Source organism: Asterias rubens, chromosome 13, assembly GCF_902459465.1.
Source record: "Asterias rubens chromosome 13, eAstRub1.3, whole genome shotgun sequence".
Classification (NCBI taxonomy): Eukaryota; Metazoa; Echinodermata; class Asteroidea; order Forcipulatida; family Asteriidae; genus Asterias; species Asterias rubens.
Window position 1 is genome coordinate 14,326,106 of NC_047074.1, and position 17,082 is coordinate 14,343,187.

At 36.1% G+C, this 17,082-nt stretch overlaps 1 protein-coding gene across 1 annotated transcript; it reads right to left on the bottom strand.

The window, feature by feature from the left end:
- Positions 1–1,188: 1,188 nt before the first annotated feature.
- LOC117298491 (renin receptor-like) lies at positions 1,189–16,655 on the bottom strand. The gene is made up of 8 exons (XM_033781775.1): positions 16,481–16,655; positions 12,915–13,045; positions 11,985–12,122; positions 11,002–11,097; positions 9,325–9,516; positions 8,377–8,526; positions 5,010–5,114; positions 1,189–3,834 (listed from the first exon to the last, which is right to left on the bottom strand). Exons 1-8 carry the CDS (start codon positions 16,548–16,550, stop codon positions 3,619–3,621), a joined length of 1,098 nt encoding a protein of 365 aa, XP_033637666.1. The 5' UTR covers positions 16,551–16,655; the 3' UTR covers positions 1,189–3,618.
- Positions 16,656–17,082: the final 427 nt, after the last annotated feature.

Genomic DNA, 17,082 nt, shown 5'->3' on the forward strand with positions numbered 1-17,082 from the left:
AGGTCACCTCGTCTATACTATGTAATATCTCATTAAAAGAAAGTTGGTTGACGGAACTGTATATTGGAGGTTGGTTGGGGGGGGGGGGTATAGAACATTTCAGTAAATATTTTTTAAATGTGAAAGAAAGCAATACAGATCCATAACCAGTCGTGATATTCTTTATCTTCTACTTTTGTCGGACTTCTGAAACTTGCTCATGGACAAATTAGAAACAAATATTTAGTCATAGTGCATTGAACATTAAACATTATGCAAGTCAGACCTTGTATTTGGATCAAATCCTGCCAGTGGCACTATGTAGATTGGATTTTAAGTCCCTACCTGACTGCGTGGAATTTTCCTCCCACATCTAAAACTGAAACTTCCATCCTTGTCTTTTCTCAATGGGAGACTTTTGGGACGCTTGGTGGCAGCAGACTTACCAGGTAAAGTCCATTGTTCTCGGTAATGTGCGCATACTCAGAACTACATACACAATGGAAATTTACCTGGTAAGTCTGCTGCCACCTAGCGTTCCAAAGTCTCCCATTGTGTTCTTGGCTAGTACAGAGATTAAGTTCACTTTTCTGAGAGTCTTGGGCTTCACAACCAGAACTTATAAAATAAATTATGTGATAAAATCTGTCTCCTTTCTTATTCAAGGCAAGAAACTAAGTTTCTGTTAAAGGCAGGGTATAGGGTGTACTTTTGTTAATTACACAAGTTAATGGCCCTTAAAACTTACTTGGTAAAGAGCATTGGATAATAAACATTATTGTAAATTTTCACCCACAAATTTGAATTTGAGCAGATCATCTTTCATCATTATTCTGAAACTGCAATGACCAATAATGTGCCAAAAGTTCACAGATTTGTTATTTTATACATGTTGGAATACACAAAGTGAGACTACTGGCCAATGACAATTACCACTGCGTACCCTGCCTTTAAATGTAATAAATATACCAAGTCACATATTAAATGTGTAAGACGTTTGGAAGATACTTATGAAGAAGTGTTATAAACTAAGAATGTACCACTTTTGTGTTGAATTGATTTGTGTCATTTGATGCCCCCCCCCCATGATGTGGTATGTCCCATTCTCCTTGGGAAAAACGTTAATAATTAAGATTTTGAAACTATTGAGATGCGTTTGAGTTTTTCTATTGTTTGAAAATTATCAAGATTCACAATCACGCAGAAAACTCGTCTTTCTCAATTAAAAACATTTATTTATACAAAATTGATCATCTATAACAATTACATCAATTGTTTTATACACAATTACTGAGATATATTATATGATAGATTACCGATTGCAATTTCAACCACTACCATCAATTAGTGAACATTGATTCCTACAACAGTAGAACAATATATCGATACCAAGGGGGGGGGGGTAACTGTTTTAATTATGTTTTTTTCACAATTCGCGGTAAACAACAGTTACATCAGTCAGAAGCCAATACGTCACAGGTAAATAACCCCAAAACACTTTTTAATTCGCGACACCCGAACACAAATGTATTACGTGACGACCACAATCAACACATCGGTCCCGGCCAAGCACTCTACAGTGAAAGTGATAGACGTCCCCTCGCAGGCACCGTTACAAACGCTTGTTTTGCCACAAAGACTAAATTACACGTAACGGCCAGGAAGGTGGCTTTGCTAATGCCATGTTTCACCAAACTCTATTATGTAATTATCCATTATGTTATTACGTAACGCTCACTCAAAACAACAACATAAACATATCAAAATGGAGTGTTCTTGTTTGTTTAGCAACAACAGAAGAGTGCCGCATTCCTCTCACCCAATTTTAGGACAGACGTCCAGTCAGCTTGTGATTTTCATTTTTCTAACAGCCCTGGAACAAATTATTTACGCTCGTATAAATAGAGGTACATGTACATTCATTTTACCGCAGTACATGTGGTAAGTATAATAATCACAACATATCCTCTATAGTTTTTCGTTTACACATTAATAAATATCAAAGTTGAGACTCAAGAAGCTAGGTCCGATTTGGGACTGAATTTACCCCTAAATTCATATTTAATTTATTGTGTTTATAGATTCGAGTGAGTAATAAGCTTGTATGTAAGGTTATTGCACGAAATAATGCGCCAATGTGATACCGGTAGTTAATTAAAAACTACAACTAATTTAGTATCGGCTCATTGCCACCGAACATGTAGAATTTTGCATATTTTGTATATTTTTCACGGGAGACTTAATGTTAAAGAGTGACAAACCACTCGTTTTGTCATCCATACCACTTTTTTGAAGAGCCATATTTATATAGAAGACAACTCTTCTTGGAGTTAAAGACGGGTACATTCAACTCGTTTTATAGTGAAGTTCCTTCCAATTTCACTCAAAAATTGTGACACAGATTGACTTTTACTCTCAAAAGAGCGAAAATGGAACCACTCGGGCCAGAGAGTGATGCGGAAATACCCGAGACCAATGCATTTACACGATAAGCCCTCTGTCACCAAGCGTCCCAAATATGCCACATTGTCCTTGGCAAAAATGCGAAACATTTTTATTTTGCAAAAAACATCATCTTTCAAACTCCGTTCAGAGAAAGAGAGAACAATTCTTTTCGGTAAAGATCGGGCCATTCATCTTTAATGAGTACTATGATATAACTATACTTTTTGATCCATCCAACAATCATACATTGCGAGTTGCATCTCTTTTTAAACGAGGAATATAAACTACAATGTTGTCCACAAATAATTACACTTCTATACTTGACTGAAACGTTAATATTTGTTATCATTGTATTAATCATGATTTAAACAATAACAACGTTTAAACAAAGGAAACCGACAAAAAAGTAAATATATTCAGGAGAAAAAAAGAAAGAAGAAACAATCGAAATCAAAATTCATCACATGAAATACGTTTCGGAGAAAGAAAAAGGTGTTTAAAACACATTTTCGGATTTGTAAAAAAAACCCAAAAAACATTCGACCTAGAAACACAAAATTTAAATCACATGAATGTTAGATTGCATTAAGCGAATCGAATCGGGAACATTAACTTGTCAGATTAATTTGTCAACATTTCTTAAAATGATTGAAAGCCGTTTGAAAAAAAAAAATCTTAAACAAAATTTACACAGACGAAGTACTGAACATTGCTTACTTTTCTATGTTATCAGTAACAAATGCTTTCACTTGTAATGGGTAAATTTACCTAAAGGTTATGGTTCATAAACTGGTAATGATTCCGTTTTTGTTGTAATTTCTGCATATGAAAGCTTACTTGTTATTAAAAAGACGGTAAAAGTGTTTCATCGTTTTTGAAAGTGTGGTTGGAACACGCGCACATTGCTACGTGGGTTCTACGTTCTGATGGCGAGTTTTTGTTATGTATTCTCGACACTTATCTCAACACTGTATTCGGCTGAAACTTTCACATCTGACTTTTGTTGTATCTTTCTTGTTATTTTTGGCCTATAAATTAGCATTATATTGACGACCATTCTATGACCCTACCTTAATTTATATAAAATCATCATCAAAATAAAGTTAGGAATGTTTAATAATAATACCACATTAATCTGGAACAAAACAAAAACACCAACGAGATTAAGTTAATCTAATATAATCCCATCCAATCCTAATCGATCTTCATCCTTTGACTTGTCATCCTGTAAATGATAGTATCTCCAGGATCTAGAGTTCCTAATCCATAAGCTACAACATAAATAGCTAAGGCCAAGATGATCACCATCCATAAGATGATATTGAAGATGACAGGGTAGTCTTCACTGTAAGATGGGGCTCTGTTAGCTATCTGCGGTGTGGCGGGAGGTGCTGTGGTTGCTTTTGCGTTCTGAGTAGGGGCAAGACAATTAGAGTTATTGGTTAGGTTATGCGAGACCTTGACTTCACTTAAATCAAGATAGAGACTCGTTAATGGACTTGTATCTTATTTTTAAAAAATTTTTTAAATATTTTTTTTTAATTTATTTTTTTAGGTCTGTGTGGTAAACACACAAATAATGCATTTTTTCTCCAAATTCTAAAGGTCCGGCTCTTTGATATTCTTCTCCAGACAGAAGATCTTGTTCCACAAAGCTTCTAGAAAATTATAACCATATAGGATTTTATTGAACACGGCAACCGCCATCATTTCAATGTACAAGTTACGGCCATTCTTGTTATCAATTACTCTCACCCCTGCTCAAATTAAAGGCAGTGGACACTATTGGTAATTGTCAAAGACTAGTCTTCACAGTTGGTGTATCTCAACATATGCATATAATAACAAACCTGTGAAAATTTGAGCTCAATCGGTCTTCGAACTTGCGAGATAATAATGAAAGAAAAAACAACCATGTCACACGAATTTGTGTGCTTTCTGATGCTTGATTTCGAGACCTCAAATTCTAAACTTGAGGTCTCGAAATCAAATTCGTGGAAAATTACCTCTTTCTCGAAAACTACGTCACTTCAGAGGGAGCCGTTTCTCACAATGTTTTATACCATCCATCTCTCCCCATTACTTGTAATCAAGAAAAGTTTTATGATGATAAATATTTTGAGTAATTACCAATAGTGTCCACTGCCTTTAAATACGTTTATTAAGGCCAATGTCATGACGGGATTGCATGTTTAGCAAAAACGTATAAATGTAATTGCCTCAGATAAACATAAGTATACGGTCAAAACTCGTTATAAGAATATCACTTGGACTGACCAAATTACCCATAACAGGAATGTTGTTACAACAGGACAGCAAAACAAACAAACAAACAAACAAACAAACAAACAAACAAACAAACAAACAAACAAACAAACAAACAAACAAACAAACAAACAAACAAACAAGCACAAAGTAGAAATGAGATTCAGGACTTCAGAAATTGCTTTTTAGAAGCACGACCTCTTAATAACAGTGCATTTTGTAATGCGAGTTGATTGAAATTTTAATTAAATAAGCCATAAAAAGACAAGAAACGCCCTGTAGTTCAAATATTGTGTAAAATTTAATTCTCTGAACTTTACCTGCAAAAGTGATCTACCATGGCGGCTAACAAGCGGATCTTGGTGTGACGTCATCACTTCAATAAGTACATCACCATTATAAAGCTTTATTATATCAGCAGAAAACTGTGGAGCAAAGATAAGTCACATTTAACCTGTCATGAACCATGTGTCCTCCTAGGAGAGTCACCCGTTATGTATTTCATGTTAGTTCTCAGTTGCAAAGCTCAGAGCAAGTTGAACCAGAGGGTCCTTGATATCCTAGACTAGACCGGTCCACTTTATATGGGTATTTTTTTTTATCGGCTGGGAACAAAACTTTACCATACCCAGCATAATAAATCTGCCGCGTCTAGCGTGAACGTCAGCACCGCCAACAAGCATCACACCCTTTGCTAAAGTGGAACCATTCTAGCATCTGATATAAGACAATCTTCACTTATGAAGCAGCACTTACAATGTATAAGAAAAAGAAGAAGAAGGAGAGAAGAAGAATTAGAAGAAGAAGAAGAAGATATGAGGCAATCTTATGTATGGCAAGCCGCTGAGCAGCTTTGCGTTTTTACCCCAAATCCCTGTCCCTCCTCACCACCAAATAAAGATAACCGTTACCAGAGTAGGTGTTACATTGGTGCAATTTTCGGTACACGGCACACAAGGCTTTTTACAATACTTTTTTCATCTCTAAATCGGAAACGTACACACCTTTTCATTCCCCAAAATACTTAAATACGCACCAGACATGACGGTCTATTCTACATTTACGACCCGCGATGTTGTCCACCACTATTTATAGTTAATACTTATCAATATTAGTGGACTTTGGAAAAGAAGAATTGATTCATTTGGCGCTTATTTTTTAATTTGCGTGTTTGATTACATGCGCGTGTTTGAAACAACCAATCCAAGTGTCTTGGTTAATATTAACAGTGGTGGTTTTTATTCGGACGACAGTTATTGGGTGTAGTTTGAATTTTTAATGACATAAACATCAGCAGGAACGTATAATGCGAAATATTATGTAAACTACAATCATATTATGATGACGCCAACGAATCACCATGACGACCTCATTGCTTGGTTACAGAAGCTCGGTAGGCATCATAGCTCTATGGTAGGCATTCAATTTAGATAATTTATAATTCTATAATAATAGTATTAAAGAACATATAATAACAAATAACAATAGGCTAATTTAATACCGAACGGTTAAAAAAACAAAGGAATATTTTACCTTTAAAGGGTTTGGTATTTGTTGTAGAACACAAAACACAACGTCCACACATTAAACTTACACGGTTTGTATATACGTTGCACATGCTTTCGGCTCCTGATACGAAAACTCATAATTTTTCAACAACTACAGCACCTCAGCAAGTCATAATTATCTTCAAACCGTGTATGTTTAATGTATGTATGTAGACATTGTGTTTTGTGTCCTACAAAAAATACCCAAACCCTTTAAAGACTAACACAAAAAGGTATATCGTAGTAAGTACCACAGATATTGGCTCTTTGCCAGCAGATACGAAAACAAGGTTGGTTTGAGAACGTTGTTGTGAACCTTTTCCAAAGTATTCCAACTCAAGATTCAACTTATACTGTTCAACAACAATTTGATAGGGGTCACTGAGGCAACTGGGACGAAGCTAGCACGGGTTGGATTTCAAACTATCTTTGGTATATTGTGATAGGCCTATCTGATATTCTTAAAAAATGCCTTTCTCCCTCTCTCTCTGATTTGTTGTTTATCATACCTCTACAGAAAGATTAATCCAAACAGATCGGCGCTTTGCCAGCAGATACGACTAAAAAGGTTGGTTTGATAACTTTGTTGTGAACCATTTCATAAAATGCATTATACAAACTCAAGCTCCAAACTTGAGACTGTTATGCTTGGTTGATTTCCAACTATTTTGGGGTAATTTGCGATATCTGACATTCTCAAAAACTGCTTAATATCTTTCTCCGATACTGTTCAGGATTTATCGTAATTTCAAGTATCCAAATAGATCGGCACTGTGCCAGCACTCAGACACCAATAAAAAATGTCGGTCCAAGAATGTTGTTTTATTTGTATTGGGTATTTGCATACTCAAATCAGTTCACGCAAATCTCGAAATGTTCTCGTCGTCGTCTCGCGCGATGTTCACTGTGACGTTTACAAGCGCCATTTTGAAAAATACACCGCGATGCATCTTTAGAAAAGAGTTCAGTTAACAAATTTACATCCAGCTGGCAAGCTGAACGTCATGCTGTTGTTTTACATGTAAAACTACGCCTATTTCACCAATAATTCTTTGCGTGCCGATCATGCGCGTTGGGACGTGCATATGAGATTTTCCTGACGAATGTAACAAACCGATTGTAACAAACCAAACACCACAAAACACAAAACCTACAGAAGAAAATAATGATGGTCCTAGGGTCTAACAATTATTTCCTTACAATTCTGGATGTAAAGTTGACTCGTGATACTAAATATCGCCGGGAATGGCCACATTACCTCATTATAACAAGAACAGCGTTTATATGATTTAAGGCATTGCATGGTGAGGTATCAAATCAATATTTTGTTTGCGGTAATACCATGTGTGTATCTACTTGCCAGGTTGAGTTTGTTCTTTAGAATAACATCGTTATAAGAGAACAGCTAAGGCCTTTTTACACTACCTCAATTTCGAACCGCGTTGAAACCTACCCGGGTCCTCTCCGGGTTCAGCCTCGCTTCTTTTCGACACGGATCAGAGACAAGCAACATTCACACTGGTCTGTACGTGAACCGGCTAATGCGTGAACCGTATAACGGTCGCGCCGAAAAATGCAATTGCGACCCGGATTGAGATTTTCACCCCTGGTCCCTGCCAGGGTTGATTTCAATCCGGCAAGAGCATGCTCACCGGATCGGAGGCGGATTGATATTTTTACAGTGTGAAACGGGTTGAACAAAATCTCCGTTCGGAACCGGTTCCGACCCCGAGATTTTGGACAGTGTGAAAAGGCCTCTAGACAAACACACAGCTGAAACGAGATTTGGAATGTACCCTTTTACTCAATTGATTGATTGATTGTTTGTTTGTTTGTTTGTTTAAGTGATCTTTCCCATCTAGGGAACTCAGATAACTCACACAAAGGGAAAAACACCAAGCTGGCAACCCAATCTCTCTCATACAAATATTGGTTTAACGTCTATGATTATGAATTACACAAATCAAGAAATTGTGATTCAGTAACTAGATGACAATATTTATTCTAGTCATAGTGAAATCAGCGGTTAGCTGGGGATTCGAACCCACAACCTTGTGATTGCAAGTAAGTAGGCCTGTCATAATAAAACTAAAAATGTAAACTTCTTTTTTTCAATTTAAAATCTTCTCTTGGATCTCACCTGAGTAAGGAATGATGACAGAAGTGCGAGGGCATCATTAGCTTGTGGTGACGTATTTCCATACTTGCTTTGTATGACTCTAAGACCCGATAGACTCAAACTGAAGACGTCCGGTATATTATCAGATACACCCGCTGGGTTTTCTTTCAGCTGAAAGGAGACAAAGTAAAAACGTTGTTCTTGAATAATTCTATGGAAGTTTCCGATGGCAAAGTGGCCTAGAATGTGACGTTATGAAAGTCTAAGGAGGGCTTTTGCACAATCGCTCTTTAAAAGCCGCGAGCAGCGATCGGGGGAACGGGACTAAATTTTTCACCCCAACCGAGTTTGATAACTTGACATATTTGTTTGCTTTTAAAGGTATTACTTATTACAGGATTGGTATAAGGATGAAAAAACATCGTTGTTTAATTCTAGTCTGAAAGCTTAGAGGTTATGAAGTTCACACTACAACAATTTTTTTCTGTGAAATGTTTCACTGTTAGATGAAGTCATATTCAAGAAAACTGTATCGGAAAACCTAAAGAAAACAAAAACACCACTTTAGCTGATTTCGGTTTTAACTAATTTTACCAAACTCCCACAACGGATTAGGCAAAAATTCCAGTTTTTTATTTCAAGAACACTGTCTGCGTCTATTTTGTCAGCTCTACCAATCCTGGTAAATACCTGCAAGAACTATCAATGGATGTTAATGCATGTGAAATTTTGTTTTGTGTTCACCCTTATAATACCCATGTGTTAATAAGCACTGTATACTCTGTACTTTCTCAGGTGAGTTCTGTTTTTGCTGATGTATTCAATACAATAATTTACCGAATCTCAGCAGATTTGTTTAGTATCATCTATACTCAATCTCCAACGATATTTCTCCCTCCTGGATTTTCGTTTCGGTTTTGTCAAGAGATTTGCGTAAAGAGGGGTGGGGGGGGGGGTTCCGGTTAGTACCTTGATGACAATCTCTCTTAAGATTTGTAACTCGCTCAAAAGGGAAACGTCTGCATGATTACTAAGGTTCAATGAGCCGAGATTATTGTCTTGAAGTATAGAGTGATCTCCTTGAAGTAATGGTAACATCCCTGTCACGGTGTCTGGAATAGTCTTGAAGACGTCTTGAAAACCAGAAGAAACTTGTACTCCCTAAATGAGGCAATACAATACAATACAAAAAGAGCATAAGTATTAAACAAATATATGGAGATAATAAAATATTATTGTTTTTATAATATTTAAAACCATTTTTGTCAAATTACATATTATACATGTAGGCCTGTATAATATTTATTGAAAGTTTTATCTATTATTCTTTTTTTTAAATGATACATGTAAATGGCGATTATCCGCTGTTTGGTGTCGAATAAAAAAAAAACAAAAAAAAAACAATAATAATATTAATACAGCATTTCGTCTGCTCATGGCAATTTCATATGTTCTGTAATGATCAAAAGGTCATTAAGTAGAAAATGACCAAATCGATCGAAATCAACAAATGAATGTTTGAATTTCTTTTGTCAAACAATTACTTTGAAGACCATTGATCAATTAACTCCAACTACCAGAAGCTCAACAATTTGCAGGAATTTATCAAACCCATACAAATTGCACTAATGACCTTATAGTACTGAGTAGACGAGTTGTAAGGCGCAAATTCCTGTAAACAATTAAAAGGCGCCGGTTTATCGTAGAAGTTAAATAAAAGGACATGTAAGAACAAGTGTGGCAATGAAGAGAGTGGCAATGTGCATAATAATCCGAGGTCTTCAGGAATTGAATTCCAGAGTCTTTGTGTTATGTTGGAAAATGCCCTAGAGATCTTAACTTGAGAGAAAAAAGTCCTCATGTCATCGACACAGTAACGAGATACCAAGATGTAAACATGTTTTTATCATATAGGTTTCAAGATCATTTTAAAAGGTAATATGAGAGAAAAACGTCTACATGTTGTCGACACGATCACGAAGTGCACTTTGACCTACTATACTTTGACATGACCTAAACGAACAGCCAACATGTTTACACACACGACGGGCCGCACACAAACCAGTTTTTACAAAGAGACAATCTTGTTACGTAATGAATAAAATTAAAACATATTTGTATGATTTAAGATCTCTACATCCCTGGTATGTTCGTGAACTTTCTACGAACCAACGATTTCAAAATTAGCGTAAATGCCGTCAATACGAATTTGATACAACATGGTGGCAATATAAGGGCACCAGTCAAAAGCCAAGGCTTATGCAGGCCCTTGTCCCTTTAGTTAATAAGTAAACTAATAACACTTCAATAATATAAATTACAAAATTACTGAACAAGAATAAATATTATATATGACAACCAACAGTTCTTTTATAAAGAAACAACAAAAACAAGGTATCGCATGCATGCAGTTTTAAAATTAATAGAACCATTTACACAGGAAAGATTTAACAAAAACGCATACAACTTAAAAAGGGCTTTAAAATATCTAGCAGCGCACGGATAATCAATCCTGGATTATGTATGTTTCTATTTTGCAAAAAATAATTAATGGCGTAACGTTTCGACCCTAGTCGAGTCTTTCTAGGAAGCTAAAAAAAAAAAAAAAAGTATTTTATTACATGACGTCATCCATACGTCACTCACCTTCACATCTGGTGATACCTCAAGCATTAGTGGTTTGTCTTCACCGTACATGGAAGCGATATTGTTTCGAAGCGACTGTAGGTTAACTTCTCCTCCCTAGTAGTGGAAATATCATTAAAGAGTTGTTAACAAAAACAACACATGGACAAAACACCACAAATATTTATTGGGAAAAAATATCATTAAAAAAAAAAAAAATAACGAAGGGAAAGAATTTTATTTATTTATATTTTTTATAAATATAGATCGAACAAAACAAAGAATAAACGAAGTAAGTTATTAATACAGCATTTCGTCTGCTCATGGCAATTTCATATGTTCTGTAATGAACAAAAGGTCATTAAATATAAAATGAACAAATCGATCGAAATCAACAAATGAATGTTTGAATTTTCTTTTGTCAAACAATTACTTTGAAGACCATTGATCAATTAACTCCAACTACCAGAAACTCAACAATTTGCAAAAGGAATTTATCAAACCCATACAAATTGCACTAATGACCTTATAGTACTGAGTAGACGAGTTGTAAGGCGCAAATTCCTGTATTTTTTATAAATATAGATCGAACAAAACAAAGAATAAACGAAGTAAGTTTTTTGTGCTAACAATTAGTTTGAGGAAATTTAATTACCAATAGTGTCCCGTGCCTTTAAGCAACAAAATATTTCCTGACCCCAACCTATATCCTATAAGTATCTTCGAAGCCGAGGTAAGCGACACAAGCTTTTCCTTCCTCTATCTTTGAAGATACTTGATGCCTTCGTAAACATCTTGAAATTGATTTCAGTCTAAGATGACTAGACCTTCTTAAAACCCCACGTCGTTATTTATCTTCTTTCATTAATAGTTAATTTAATAGAAGTGTGTTAATGTTAAGCCCCAAACTTGATAGAAACACAGCTTTTCACCCCAAAAACATGTTTGTCTGAAGTAATCAAAATTCAATAAGACGCTATTTAAGGAAGTTGAAAACAACTTACTCCTTGGAGAGGAAACGGGATCGTCTTGCTCCCCAGGTCGAGGTTTATCTCTTTATCGGTGGTTTCTATGGTGATTAAGATATTTGCTTTTGGTCGATGAAATAAATCACCGACTGAGAGGCCGCCCCAGTTCAGATCCTGAAGAGAAGAAAACGAAACCGGGTCAAAAGTTGTTCCTGTTGTTTTGGAACAACATATCTCTTGGGTTACTGAAATGGAACTGTGGAATTGTCTTGAAGGGTTACTTGAACTGAGATTGACTTCAATAAATCTGAAGCACTGAATAATATCATAATTATAATAGGCCCAACTAGAACTTCCATAAATAAAAATTAAATTTATAACGCATTCCTCAACATTGCACAACACACGAATAACGATTACGTCCCATAATAATTGCCTTACTTATTATTATAAGGACACACGTGCGACGGCTTGGACACTAAGTGCCTTTGACCGCTCGGCCGCGACACTGACAAATGTTCAATAATATTCAAACAAGAAAGCCTACGATGTTTAAAAGACCAAATTAAGATAACGACAGTTTTGACAACCTGTCGATCCGATCTCATACCTGCAAGGCAAATTTAACAATTCAATCAACAAATGAAATGAAAAATAAGGTCAACAACTAATATTACACAAAATAAATTTGGGGGTAAAAGTATGAAAAGCAAAACCAATAAATTTCAAGGAGCACCAATATTGTATCAACAATCATTTTTAACAACATGATATCCTCTGTTTTCATTTCGGCAACATACAATTTACAATTTAAAATTCAAGAAAAAGGGTAAGACAAGACTAAGAAAAAAATGAACGAGGAAACACAAAATAATGCACAAATATAAGGGGCTGCATTTTAAAAGGCGAATCATACAATGAACTGTTAGATACACATTGTATACGTGCGGTTTCGACGATACTAACTTTTGTGTTTTCAAATCCAAGAGCAAGGGTAATGACATCTTGTAGTTCAGCAACATCGATAGGCCCAGCATCTTTCTGGAATTCTACATAGCTAGGTGAGTGTGTGACGTACAGAGCATCCTTGCAGTACACTGTATATGGAAGAAAGGGGTCAGGGGTTAAATAACAGCTGGCTGGTGGAATCGGGTGCCTTTTTGTTGACACACACTTTCAAAATGATGCAAGTCTTCCCATTTAAAAATGTGTTTATTAAAGACAGTGGACACTAGTGGTAATTGTCAAAGACCAGTCTTCTCACTTGGTGTATCTCAACATATGCATAAAATAACAAACCTGTGAAAATTTGAGCTCAATCGGTTGTAGAAGTTGCGAGATAATAATGAAAGAAAAAAACACCCTTGTCACACGAAGTTGTGTGCTTTCTGTTGCTTGATTTCGAGACCTCAAGTTCTAAACTTGAGGTATCGAAACCAAATTCGTGGAAAATTGCTTCTTTCTCGAAAACTATGGCACTTCAGAGGGAGCTGTTTCTCACAATGTTTTATATTATCAATCTCTCCCCATTACTGGTAATAAAGAAAGGTTTTGTGATGATAATTATTTTGAGTAAGTTCCAATAGTGTCCACTGCCTTTAAGTTATAAACACTACAAGGGAAACTGACTGACTGGGTTAATTTGAATGAAGTGGGGTTGAACAGAGCATACTGTTTCAGATTTTCATATTAGTTATTTTCGAAAGCTTAAATGGCTGAAAACATAACGCTTCATGGCGACAGATTGTACCAATGACGTGATGCGACAATAAACTAAAATCTTATCCAATCAAATGATTGATCCAATAATTGTCTAATACTTTTCAGTAAATCTGACATAATTTATATATTCAAACATAGATTTAACTTCCCTTATTGATGAACAGACGAGACCGCCCCCCCCAAAAAAAAAAAAAAAACAATATTGGGTCTCTCATATTTAGAAAATGGGGGGGGGGGGGGGGGGGGTATGGGAACCTCTGCCTTTTTTTAGGGGGGAGGGCGGTTTCCTCTTACCCCATATAAATCACAAACAGTCAGAAAACCTCCAGCACACATTCCCAAAGTCAATTGACTAGCCTTAATGACAAGTCAAGGAAGCAGACTCTTTATCAATAACAATAACTACATCTATTTTTTGATGCCACGTCCACGGGATATGTGTCAAATACAACTTCCGTTTGGGGTGCTTGATTCAACTCACAACGTGATGTCAAAATGGGGAAAGATCAACAAAACTAATACCCGATAAAAAACGAATATGCAGATTGAAATAAACCGACAGGTTTTCATAAACTTAAGATGGTTAAAGACAATTTAAATCATGAATATTAACATCAATTTCATTGGGGCTGGTCAGCATAATTTGTATCTGATAAAAAAGACACGCATCATGAAATACACAAAGAGGTTTTTATTAAACTTGTAATTAAGGACAATTTATATTATGGTTATTAAATTTCCTTTCATTTATAAAATAAAAATGCATTGATGTAATAATTCCATGTCATGACAGGAAATTTTGCCAGGCACCTTGGAGGGGGGGGGGGGGGGGGGGGCGCGAGTATTGCCTGGTACTGGTTGTCTGTAAATTGCCTCCTGTATGTGGCATGGCATATTTTAGGGTAGAACCGTGAAACAGAAACAAAATGATCATAATGATAATTACTTTGAATTATTCAGCATTTAATCAAAACAAAACTCTACACATGCACATATTCTACACATTAATTTTATTAGTTTTTGAAATTGTTTTAAATGAAATGTAACACATTCATGCACTGCAAAAACTGGGGTGTTAAATTTGACATCATCTTGTCAACACCCCTAATAACACCCCTAACCATGGTGTTAATTTTTATCTTTCTTTGGTATCCGTAGGCCAAGGTGACCACACCCATGGTGTAAATTTTAACAGCCTAGTTTTGAATTATGTGCTTTAGCTGGATGAGGGAAATTCTCAACAATCATAAATTAACCTCACTTGGTGTTTTGGTCAGAGCTGTCTCAAATCCATCAAATTATTCACTATATGAACACTACATCCGTAAATCAAACAGAAAGAAACTCGCAACAGCAATGGTATTTTGATAGATCCAACATTCCCAGCAATTATTACATAATTCTCAGGGCAAGGACACTAACAATATTTTAAACATTATTCTTGTAAAAGGTCATTTTGCTTGAGTAGCATGCTTTCATTCGCTTCATGAACATGTTTCATCAATTTTTCTTTAAAAATCATAACTTCATACACTCGTGAACATGTATTATAACAATGACCCCCCCCCCCCCCCCCCTTCCCCAAAGACCCCCATGGTTCTGCTTACGGTAAACAAATGGTGGCGCTTTGCAAGGAATTCTGCTCTTACGTAAAGCACATTGCCAGGTTACTATTACCCGGTTAGCAGGGAATTTTGGCTTGTGCTCTTGCGTATTCCACAGTTTATACTATTAGTATAATAGTATACACTGTGGAATATGCCATAGTATAAACTGTGGAATACGCAAGCACACAAGCCAAAATTCCCTGCTAACGTGGTAAATTATAGTCATTACTAGACATTCTTCGCTTACACAGCTAGCACAGAAATTTGGTGCTTGACCTGCAATTAGAGAATGGTGATCGAAAGCGCAGAAGCACAGCCAACTAACTCAATCCTATAACGCTGCATATTAATTCAAAAATTACAAAAACAATTACAAACAAAATCGTGTTCTCATTGCTGTGCTACCGTATGTAAAATCTGAGGTGCTCTATTTCAATGGAAAAGGTCTTGAATGTGAATAAAACAACTTAAAACCAAGGCAGGGGAGAGTTTATGCGAATTCAAAACATTATCCACCTGTTTTGTTGTTGTTTTTGGCTGTAGTTGAAGCTCACCATACATGTATGCCAGGCCATTCTGACTAACCGTATTCTTTAACATGAGCATGGACTGGTGAGCTACAATGTACATCGCTACATGTCCGATAATTGCTGTTATTTTTTGTTTTGAATCACTGAAGCGACTTACGACTAAAGACAACTGTAAATCAAAATAGTTGAATCAAAATGTATAAATTCAAGCCTTCATTTCTATCAAACAGAACAATCATCCATGACCCATCCATCCATGCTCACAAATAAATACTGTTTTAATTTAAACAAAGTAATTTAAATAAGTGTACTATCATTAACAAAACAATTAATTTAATTTGCAGCGTTTTGAAATGGCTTACATGCTGTATAATACAGTTTCATGGATATGTTCTTGCATTTATGCATGGATGTAGAATATTTCTTCCAAGCCCATCCCACTGCATGTACTGCATGCTACTGTACTGACTGCTATCTGTGTGCACACAATACACACAGCTCAATGAACACTACGCTAAAGAATACAGATTACAACAATCCTAAATTTCAAACCGCGCTTTTCACGACCGAAATTGGCACTGTTTCAAACAGATAAATATCCCCACAGCACACACACATCGCAGTTAATACAGTTAAATATACTATTCTAAGATAAAAAGACTGGAATACCTACCAAAAGTACAAAAACAAGCCCACAACGCGACGAGTAGATTCTTCGTTTGCACGGCAGCCATCTTGGTCATGGGACTGATCACGTGATTCGTGGAAAGAAGATCGCATTAGGTTTTACGCGTTTTATTATACAGTGGCTTGGGTGATCGATCGTGGACGAAAAACTACGCCGTCGCTTTTCAAGAATAAATTAACCCTTCTGTTGTAGTTGGACTATAAAATAATGACCCTTAGTCATTCGCCTCTTTCGGTGATAATATCTAAAGTTGGAATGCACAATTTTGTGAAAGTTTTGGAAGGACACCCGGAACTCGACTCGTGGTAGTAGTTGTGTAATGACGTCATCGCGGTGGCCATTGGATTGTTCAGACACACAACGTGTGTGTGTGCATTGAGCTTTTGTATGCCATTGCCGATTATATATTGAAAACGATCGTTCGTTAAATGCTGACTAAAACCAAAAGGGAACAGATGCTTCGGAACTGATGAAACTTCCCCTCTTGTTTAGATTGTGAAACTATGACAGCTTATGTACCCAAGGAAGTGAAGGAAACTCTCCCAGGGCCTAGGGCTCCGGATAGGAACGATGAAACCTCTTGGGAT

Coding starts and splice junctions, on each gene's coding strand:
- LOC117298491 (XM_033781775.1), bottom strand. CDS start 16,550: ATGACCAAGATGGCTGCCGTGCAAACGAAGAATCTACTCGTCGCGTTG. Junction 12,123..12,914: donor TTGGATTTGAAAACACAAAA/GTTAGTATCGTC, acceptor TCTTCTCTTCAG/GATCTGAACTGGGGCGGCCT. Junction 11,098..11,984: donor TCCCGTTTCCTCTCCAAGGA/GTAAGTTGTTTT, acceptor TTCCACTACTAG/GGAGGAGAAGTTAACCTACA.